Source organism: Cricetulus griseus, chromosome 4, assembly GCF_003668045.3.
Source record: "Cricetulus griseus strain 17A/GY chromosome 4, alternate assembly CriGri-PICRH-1.0, whole genome shotgun sequence".
Classification (NCBI taxonomy): Eukaryota; Metazoa; Chordata; class Mammalia; order Rodentia; family Cricetidae; genus Cricetulus; species Cricetulus griseus.
Genome location: NC_048597.1, coordinates 113319046 through 113329016, shown reverse-complemented (window position 1 = coordinate 113329016; position 9971 = coordinate 113319046). Strand labels below are relative to the sequence as shown.

General features: G+C 52.1%; 1 protein-coding gene across 1 annotated transcript; it reads left to right on the top strand.

Annotated features, from left to right (window-relative positions):
- Nucleotides 1-437: 437 nt before the first annotated feature.
- On the top strand, nt 438-9255 carry Ncf1 (neutrophil cytosolic factor 1). The gene is made up of 11 exons (XM_027416108.2): nt 438-535; nt 2763-2843; nt 3783-3858; nt 3983-4148; nt 4610-4665; nt 6010-6132; nt 6432-6539; nt 7715-7832; nt 8191-8298; nt 8775-8920; nt 9116-9255. Exons 1-11 carry the CDS (start codon nt 464-466, stop codon nt 9232-9234), a joined length of 1173 nt encoding a protein of 390 aa, XP_027271909.1. The 5' UTR covers nt 438-463; the 3' UTR covers nt 9235-9255.
- The last annotated feature ends 716 nt before the right edge of the window (nt 9256-9971 follow it).

Genomic DNA, 9971 nt, shown 5'->3' with positions numbered 1-9971 from the left:
ACTTCCCAAGTGCTATGATCACCATATGTGACCTGTCTGGCCAGCTTGCTGTTTGTGAGGTTACTCAAAGTCCTCACAGAAGGGGAAACATCTGAGTAGAGACAGTGAGCTTGAGGGGGAGAGATGCACACACACACAGAAGATGAAGAAAAGGGGGCAGAGCGGGTACAAAGGCCCTGTGGTGGGAGCAGCCAGGGTGATTCAGACCGGCAGACAGGCCCACATGACTAGGGGGGGTGGGCAGCTAGGCCTCACAACAGGTTTTCTGCACTTTCGTGCCCTCAGCTGCCCCAACCACTCGGTGAGGCTCAACAATCCCCAGAAAGTGAAAGACTGAGCAAGATTGCCCTGGGCACTCCCTGCCCCCACCCCATAAGCAACAGAACCCACTTCCTCTTTTTAGTGTATTTAAGGCTTGGCTCAGGCTGTAGAGAGAAGTGGCCCAGCCACTCACTGCCCAGCCATGGGGGACACTTTCATTCGCCACATTGCCCTCCTGGGCTTCGAGAAGCGCTTCGTTCCCAGCCAACACTATGTGAGTAGCCTGAGTGCCCTGCAGGAGCCCACAGTGGGGACAGTACTGTCACCCTGGTGCTACCCAAAGGCCACCAGGGCCAGGGAAGGGAATGGAGGGTGGGGACCAGGGAAGATATGAGAGGGAGGGGACCAGGGAAGGACATGAGGAGGAGGGGATCAGGGAAGGATGTGATGGGGAGGGGACCAGAGAAGGACATGAGAGGGGACCAGGGAAAGACATGAGGGGGAGGGGACCAGGGAAGGACATGAGAGGGAAGGGACCAGAGAAGGACATGAGGGGAAAGGGAACCAGGGAAGGACGTGAGAGGGAGGGACCTCTAGGGCATGGGGCTCTCTGGCCTTTGGGCTTCAGGCTTCTCTTGGGTGTCTGCAGAGGGTTCTGCCATTCTGGGCACCCTTCTCAACTATTTCCCTCACACTGAGCCCCCATCCATGTCCATGTGCCACCACCCTGTCCAGTACTTAGGACCAAGGCTCACTCCTCCCAGGAAACGTCCCTGTCTAGCCAGCACAGGGAGAGGCCTGAGACAGAGCTATTTGTCTCTCCTATGATGCTGGTCACATTTGAGGTTAGTGCCCTAGGTGGTGACATCACCATGAGGAAGCAAGGTGATCCCTTTGCCCTGGGGGAGGTGAGTTAGAGAACTCTCTGCCCTTGGATCTATACTCCATCACTGGGCAAGAGACGAGTGCTACCTGGCACTTGTGGGGGGCTTGCATGGCACATGCTAAATCGTCTTCCTTCAGCCCTCCTTCTCTAAATATAAATATTCTGAGTCATCCCAGACTTTGTAACCAAAGCCACAGCAAAAGAGAGCATTTCGGTCACCCTAGGTGTTTCCTTCATATCCTTCACTCCCCCACCCCCAGAGACAATCTCTGGGTTATTTTTAGATTCTCCCAGTGTAGGTTAGGATAACCAGAGAGCAGACTTCCCACTTTACCTTCCAAATGCTGGTTTTCAGACCTCTCTCTGTCTCTCTAGTAATAGTTATCAAATTACCCCATAAGGCCTTGTCTTTGGCTTCTTTCAGATCCCCCTTCCCTGTCACAGAAATCAATTTGTTTTCTTTTCATGGCTAGCATTATTAATTATTGCCTAAGACAGCATATTATATAGCCCAGCATGTCCCACTGTCCTTATGCCATCCCAACAACTTGAACACTTCCCACTAAGCCCCATAAATAAGGAAATAAATTATTTTTATTTTCTGTATTTCACCTGAATGTTTGTGAAATCAGGTATGTGCAGTGCCCGTGAAGGCCAGAAGAGGGCGCCAGATCAACAGGAACTGGAATAACAGATGGTTGTGAGCCCCAGTGTGGGTGCTGGGTACCCTGGGGGCATAGCCAGTGCTCTCTTCCACTTTCCATCCTTCCTATATGAGCCATCTCTCCATCCGCAGTGCCCACTCCGTTCTTAAAGGTCCCTGCCTCTGTTAGCACAGTGGGGACAAGTTTTCCCACCCCAGTTCCTTTGAGAGAAGCCACATAGGAAGCACAGCTGGGGACTGTGACTGAAGCACTTGAATAGCATACATGAGGCCCTTAACTCAATTCCCTGAACTGGCAAAAGAAAAAAAAAAAAAGCAATAAGAAAGTGAGCAAACATTGGCTGCTCTTCCAGAGGATCAGGGTTCAATTTCCTGCGCCCACATGGTGACTCACAGCCAGGTGCAACACCCATCCAAGGGGATCCGATGTCCTCTTCTGGCCCCCATAAATATTGTATGCATGTGGTACATGGACGTACATACAGGCCAAACACCATATACATTAAAAATAAAAGAAAAACAGGGAGAAAGGAATTGATAGAATGGCTCATCAGGCAGTGAGCGGGACTTGCCACCATGTCTGATGATCTGAGCTCACGCCTCAGAACCCGGGAGGTGGAAGATGACGGCTCCCACAGCTGTCCTCTGGCCTCCACATGCACCTATGACATGCATGTGTACATACATACACATACACGCACACACACTGAATAAATGTGAATTTTCAAACACACCAGAGGTTGATCACATTGGTCTCCTCAGAACTACAGCTAGCTACCCGAGTCCCCGAAGTTCAAGCCCATCCTATGACCCAGGCTACCCCCAAGGACAGTCTCACCACAACCCTGTAGACTTCCATCCAAGGCTAAGAGACAGCTCAGGGGCACAGCATGGTACTTGAGGGCACTGAGGCCCTCCATGCTCTGACTCTCCATGCTCTGATGCCCCCAGGTGTACATGTTCCTGGTGAAGTGGCAGGACCTGTCAGAGAAGGTCGTCTACAGGAAATTCACCGAGATCTACGAGTTCCATGTGAGTGTTGGGGACGCTATAGCCTCAGCTGCTGCTTAGCCTTTGTAGGCCCCAAGCTCAGCATGTATCTAAAGAGGCCAGGTCTACAGAGTGACTTCCAGAGCCAGCCAGGGCTACAAAGTGAGACCCTGTCTCAAAATAAATAAATGGTGGGGCGATGGTGGTGTACACTTTTATTCCCAGCACTTGGGAGACAGAGGCAGGGGGATCTCTGTGAGTTCGAGGCCAGCCTAGTCTACAGAGTGAGTTCTAGGACAGCCAGGGCTATTTGTTTTGGAAAAAATAAAAAATAAACAAATGAGACTGGGACAGACAGATACACAGACAATATTTCATATGCATAGTTTTGTTTTTTTTTTTTCTGGTTTCTCGAGTCAGGTTTTTCTCTGTGTAGCTTTGGATCCTATCCTGGCACTCGCTCTGGAGACCATGCTGGCCTCGAACTCACAGCGATCCTCCTGCCTCTGCCTCCCGAGTGCTGGGATTAAAGGCGTGCACCAGCTCAGTATTTCCTATGCAAAGGCACTGGGCCAAGATTAGCCTGGAGCGTCCACAGCGTGGCGCTGTGAACAATATGAACAATGTAAACCAAGTAAGATGGGAGAAAGAGTTGTGTTAGGCAGAAGGCGGCATGAGGGGGAGCGGCAATGGCTTCCCCTCCCAGTGAGTGTTTTGGACGGCTCCAATTTAGATCTTTTCGAGTACCATGTCCCCCAGTTTTTTCTCACGTATCTTAGGCTGGCTTCAAACTCACTCACTACACCACTGAGAGTGACTTTGAACTTTTGATCCTCCTGCCTCACATTTCCTGAGTGCTGGGGTGACAGGACTGCACCCCCACACCCGTTTATGCAATGCTCAGGGTGGAACCCAAGACTTCACAAGTGCTAGGTAAGCACTGTGCCTCGGAGCCCCAGCCCAGGTTTTCTTCCTCTCTAGAAAATGCTAAAGGAGATGTTCCCAATCGAGGCAGGCGAGATCAACACAGAGAACAGAATCATCCCACACCTCCCCGGTGAGCACGACTAAGCCCGTCAGCAGGGTCCCCTGCCCCAGCCCTGCTCTCCAAAACCCCTTCCCACATACATTTGGACTTGACCTTGTGTGTGTGCTCATGGGTTTCTGGTGCCCCCACCCAGCACCCAGATGGTTTGATGGGCAGCGTGCCGCTGAGAGTCGTCAGGGAACGCTCACAGAGTACTTCAACACCCTCATGGGACTGCCCGTCAAGATCTCCCGCTGCCCACACCTGTTGGACTTCTTCAAAGTTCGGCCTGATGACCTGAAGCTGCCCACGGACAGCCAGTGAGCAGCTACCTCCTTGGGGAGCGCACAGGAGGACAATACACAGAGGGTGGGACCCACTGGCACACAATGCTCTAAAACCTGGGACCTGGCCAACGATGTCACTATGGGGCATGCTGGAGGCCGTAGAAGCCCCCCACTTCTCCCAGAGAGCTGGTGGGAGACCCTTCCCAGGCCAAGCATCTCCAGCTGGTGGAGAAGGCCTTTGCCATCTCCCTAGGGTCTGCAGTCGTCTATGCTTCCTCTGTCCCTGTTTCTAAGTCTGGCTGTGTAGACAACCCCTCATTCCAAAGACTGTGCCACACCCCCACCTCCCAGGGCTGGGCCTTCTCTCTGTGTTGATCATCTTTCTCCTGGTTCCTTTTGCTTTTGGGAACTCCTCCTGCAGGTCTAACCTAAAAGTCTTTCCTTCTGCAGTGGGAAGCTGAGGGTCTGCTCTGTCTTGCCTGTTCTTTCTCCAGGGTGAAGAAGCCAGAGACATACCTGATGCCCAAAGATGCCAAGAATAATGTAGCTGGTGAGAGGGCTGCATGTGCCCAGGGGTGGGAGGCACCCAGCAGCTGTGGACATGATCAAGGACCTCAAGTGTGGGGTGGGTGGGTACAGAACAACACTGAGTGAAGGAGTTTTGGAGGTCACCTTGCAGGTTAGGGTGTGTCCTCACCACTGCAGCCCAACTCAGAAGAATCAGGAGTTCAAAGTCATCCTTGGCTACAAGGTGAATTAGAAGCCATCCTTGGCTACACAAGACCATGATTCAAAAAACAAACAGGAGCCGGGCAGTGGTGGCGCACGCCTTTAATCCCAGCACTCGGGAGGCAGAGGCAGGCAGATCTCTGTGAGTTCGAGACCAGCCTGGTCTACAAGAGCTAGTTCCAGGACAGCCTCCAAAGCCACAGAGAAACCCTGTGTCAAAAAAAACAAAAAAAACAAAAACAAAAAACAAAAAACAAACAGGTAGTGGCGTACACCTTTAGTGCCAGCACTTGGGAGGAAAAAACTGGTGGATCTATGAGTTCCAGTCCAATTTAATCTACATAGTGAGTTCCAGGCCAGAGCTACACAGTGAGACCCTGTCTCAAAACACACAATGCATTCGAAAGCCATAGAAGGCGATCTGGGAGCATGTTAACCTCATCCGTGGAGAACACAGTTCCTAGCACCCTCCTTGTGTGAAAGATTCGAGATGCTCAGTACATTGTGAGCTTGGCAGATTCACTTTGTAGTGGGACCACTCCTGTGAGCCAGCAGCTAGGCAGCTGCCCATGTTTTCCTTTGTGTCCCCCACAGGGAACTGTGTACCAGACTCCCAAATCACAACACAGAGACATACTAGTTTTGAATGCTTGGCCTAGCTTAACCATGTTTCTGGCCAGCTCTTTTAACTTAAATGAACTCGTTTCTCTTTATCCACTTTTTGTCCTAGGGCTTTTTGCCTTTTCTTCCTTGCTGTCTCTATGTCTGGCCGCCTGGCTTCTGGCCCGGGTACACGCCTCTTTCTCTCTCCTCTTCGTTCTTTTTTCACTTCTCAAGCCTAGATTTCTCCTATTTATTCTCTAGGCCCGCCAGCCCCACCTATCCTTTCTCTATCTAGCTATTGGCTGTTCAGCTCTTTATTAGACCAATCAGGTACCTTAGGCAGGCAAGGTGAAACAGATACAACATATCTTTACATAATTAAGCACACATCCTTCCATTGTAAACAAATGCAGCATCAGCAAATGTAACACACCTTTATACAGTTAAAGTCATATTCCACAGCATCAGCAAATGTAACACATCTTTGCCTAATTAGAATAATATTCCACAACGGGACTGCCCTCCTTGCTGTATCCACTCACCCTGTCCCCACTCTGTGCAGACATCACAGGTCCCATCATCCTTCAAACCTATCGTGCCATCGCTGACTATGAGAAGAGCTCACGCACGGAAATGACTGTGGCTACTGGAGACGTGGTGGACGTAGTGGAGAAAAGCGAGAGCGGTCAGCCCCCCCATCTCTCCCCTACCACGTCCTGGGGTGACAGAGTCTTGAGTTCCATGCAGAGGCCCTAGCAGCCTTGGGACCCCAGCTCAGACCTATCCCATGCCTGGGTTGCATTGAGAGGTGCTGTCCCACCTGCTCATCACAAAGGGCTCTGAGCTCATGCTCCCAGGGTGGGATTTGGGTGTGGAATTTGGGAATATTGCTGAATATGAGCATTCGATGTCATTATCACCCTCATGGCTGAAGAAGGCTGCCAGGTACCACCCCTCACCTATCTCTCTGTGCTCTTGCCATAGGCTGGTGGTTTTGCCAGATGAAGACAAAGAGAGGCTGGGTCCCTGCATCCTACTTGGAGCCCCTTGACAGTCCCGATGAGGCAGAGGACCCGGATCCCAACTATGCAGGTACTTGCTGCCTTCTGAGGCGATATGGAGTGTGGGATAAAGGAGAGGAAGTGGTCCAGGGACACAAAGGAGCCAGCACTCCTCTGTTATTGTTAGCTTGGAGGCCTGGGTAGATAGATGGCAGTGTTGTTGGTCAGAAAAATAGGAGGCAGAGAGAGACAGGGGGAGAAAACAGCTGGGACCATGTAAGCAATGTAGCAGAAAGCTGAGCTGACTGAGGCTGGGAAGGAGGGTTTCCTGAGGGCACTGTCATCATCGATACCCAAGGCAGAAGCCGGCAGCTCCAGGACTTGAATGGTCTGCAATGAATCTGAAAGCAGAATTGTTTGATCATGTTTTAAGATTGAGAAATTGCACTTGGGTGTGGTGGAGCATGCCGGTCACCTCATCAACTAAGGAGGCTCCGATAGGAGGAGCTCAAGTCTAAGGCTGCATGGCAGGCTCCAGAGCATGTCCCAGTCAGGAACACAGGGATACCCTGCTACAAAAATATTGTGTGTGTGTGTGTGTGTGTGTGTGTGTGTGTGTGTGTGTGTGTCTAGTTTTCTTTTCTTTATTTTTTTTGAGACAGGGTTTCTCTGTGTAGCCCTAGCTGTCCTGGAACTCACTTAGTAGACCAGGCTTGCCTTGAACTCATGAAGGTCTGCCTGCCTCTGCCTCTGCCTCCTGATGCTGCCTGGCTCTAGTTTGCTTTCTATTGCTGTGATAACCACTATGACCAAAAGCAAGCTGCAGGAGGAAAGGGGTTATTTCCCTTATGCTTCCAGGTAACAATCTGTCACTGAGGGAAGTCAGGGCAAGAACCTGGAGGCAGGAACTTAAGTAGAGGCTGTGAAGGGGTGCTGCTTATTAGCTTATTCATCCTGTTTTCTTATAGAATCCAGGACCACCTGCCCAGGGATGGCATTGCCCACAGTGAGCTGAGTCTCCCCACATCTACCATTAAACAAGAAAGTGCCTTATAGACTTGCCTTATAGCCCATTCTGATGGAATCCCCCAGTAAGGGGCTGGGGTGTGGCTTAGTGGTAGAGGAATAGATCTGAGGGAACAGATGAGGGACTTGTGTGTTTGTGGTGGTGGTGTCTGGACAGCCTAGCACCCAGGGAGGAGGGAGTAGAGCATTGAGAGCTGTGTAAACTCTCTCACCTTCCTGGGGATTCCCTCCGTGGACCAGGTGAACCATATGTAACCATCAAAGCCTACACTGCTGTGGAAGAGGATGAGGTGTCACTGTCAGAGGGTGAAGCCATCGAGGTCATTCATAAGCTCCTGGACGGCTGGTGGGTGGTCAGGTAGGAGAGCCCCTCCTCCTGCACAACTCTACCTGAGTGCGCTCAGGGGACCTCACTTGGGCTCTGAGCTGACATGGCTGTGTGATTCTGGAGTTACAAAAGCAAGCAACAAGGAAAATGACATGGAGACTCTTAAAGGTCACAACAGACTCCGGCAGGATACACATTTAATTTCCTCCCCTGTCCAGACTCTGAAGGGAGGGCTGGGGGTGGGGGTCTTATATTGCTATAGATGAGGAAACAGGCTGGCCCCTTGGGTGTGGATATTTGAAATCCCTTAGCCTGCATTGGTCCCCATGGTTAAGGCACTTTGAAGCCCTTATGCCTGCCTGAGCCTCCAGTGTGACCCATCTTGCAGGAAAGGGGATGCCACCGGCTACTTCCCATCCATGTATCTGCAGAAGGCTGGGGAGGAGGTGACCCAGGCCCAGAGGCTGATTAGAGGCCGCGGGGCACCGCCGCGCAGGTGAGAAAACACCCCCCCACTCTGGGCTGGGCAGGCCTGAGGGAGACCTGAGGGAGGGCCACAGATTCCTGGAAGGGTAGGTATTTACCAGGTTTAGTGCAGTGCCTTCGCTGTTGCAGGATGTGGCAGACACAGTGATGGCGGGGAAGGCGGGGACAGAGGTAGTGAGGAGCCCACTGATGCTAGAGTCCTTTGGGATGGCCAGAGGGAAACAGGCCTGGGATCTGAGACAGGATAAGATCCATGACCCCCACAGCTCTTACAGGTTCTCCTGCCCGCACTCCACTTGCTAAATGTAGGCTTAGGACCTGAGAGATGCCACAGTCCCTCTGCACCCACTTGCTGAGGCCAGACTTAAGATTTCAGGGTGCCATTGTCTTTCGCACCCAACTTTCTCAGGCCCGGCTTGGGGTCCCTACCCCGAATCCTGGGGACAGGGACTCCAGAGTGCTGACACTTCCATCCTGCTGGGCCAGGTCAACCATCCGAAACGTGCAGAGTATCCACCAGCGTTCTCGGAAGCGCCTCAGTCAGGACGCCTACCGCCGCAACAGTGTCCGATTCCTGCAGCAGCGCCGTCGCCCAGGGAGACCCGGGCCGCAGAGCGCCCAGGGCTCAAAGAGTAAGGGCCGGAAGGAGGCGGGGCCAGCTCTGGAGGGCGGAGCTAACTACTAAGGGTCCGGTGCAAGGGCTGTACCGGTCCTAACCTAACAGGGTCGGGGATGGGGGTTGGGGGCTGGGGTGAGGAGAGGCGCACGCGGAGCAGAGCTGGGGAGGGGAGGGCAGGGCCTCTGAAGGTCCGGACATTCCTTTGCAGACAATCTGCCAAGTCAGCATGCCAAGGCGCAGCCTGCGGTACCCCCGAGACCCAGTGCAGACCTCATCCTGCATCGCTGCACAGAGAGCACCAAGCGGAAGCTGGCGTCCGCCGTTTGAGGGCGCACCGCCCCCAGAAGACGTCCCATCCCTATCCCTGTATATACTTGTATATAGCCTGGGGTTAGAGGTTCCTTAATAAATGTTGTTTGGAGTGGACAGAGGCTCTGCAGCCAAAGATAGGGCTGGGCGTCGCTCCAGGGGTATTGCTAGGATGAGAGCGGGCAGTGAGCGCTGCTGAGGGAGCGCTAAACTAGAGTATGTTTACTCTTTCCCAAGAGCAAGTCTGCATAAGGCAGATTTCATTAGTAAGGGCCTGAGACTGCAGTTCTCAACCTGTGGGTCGAGACCCTTACACAGGGGTCACTTACGACCATGGGAAGACATGTACATTACGATTCATAACAGCAGCAAAATTACAGTTATGAAGTAGCAATGAAAATAATTTTATGGTTAGGGTCACCACATGAGGAATTGTATTAAAGGGTCGCAGCATTAGGAATGTTGAAAAGCAGTGCTTTAGGGACTATGGAAAATGCCTCTATAAGATCCAGTGGAGCACTCCTTAATCCCAGCACTTGGGAGGCAGAGGCAGGCGGATCGCTGTGAGTTCGAAGCCAGCCTGGTCTATAGAGCGAGCTCCAGGACAGGCTCCAAAGCTACACAGAGAAACCCTTTCTTGAGAAAACAAAACAAAAAAAAGATCCAGTTGTAAAGCTGGGCATGGTGGTGTAAGCCTTTAATCCCAGTGAGGCAGAGGCAGGTGGATCTCTGTGAGCTCAAGGCCTGCCTGGTCT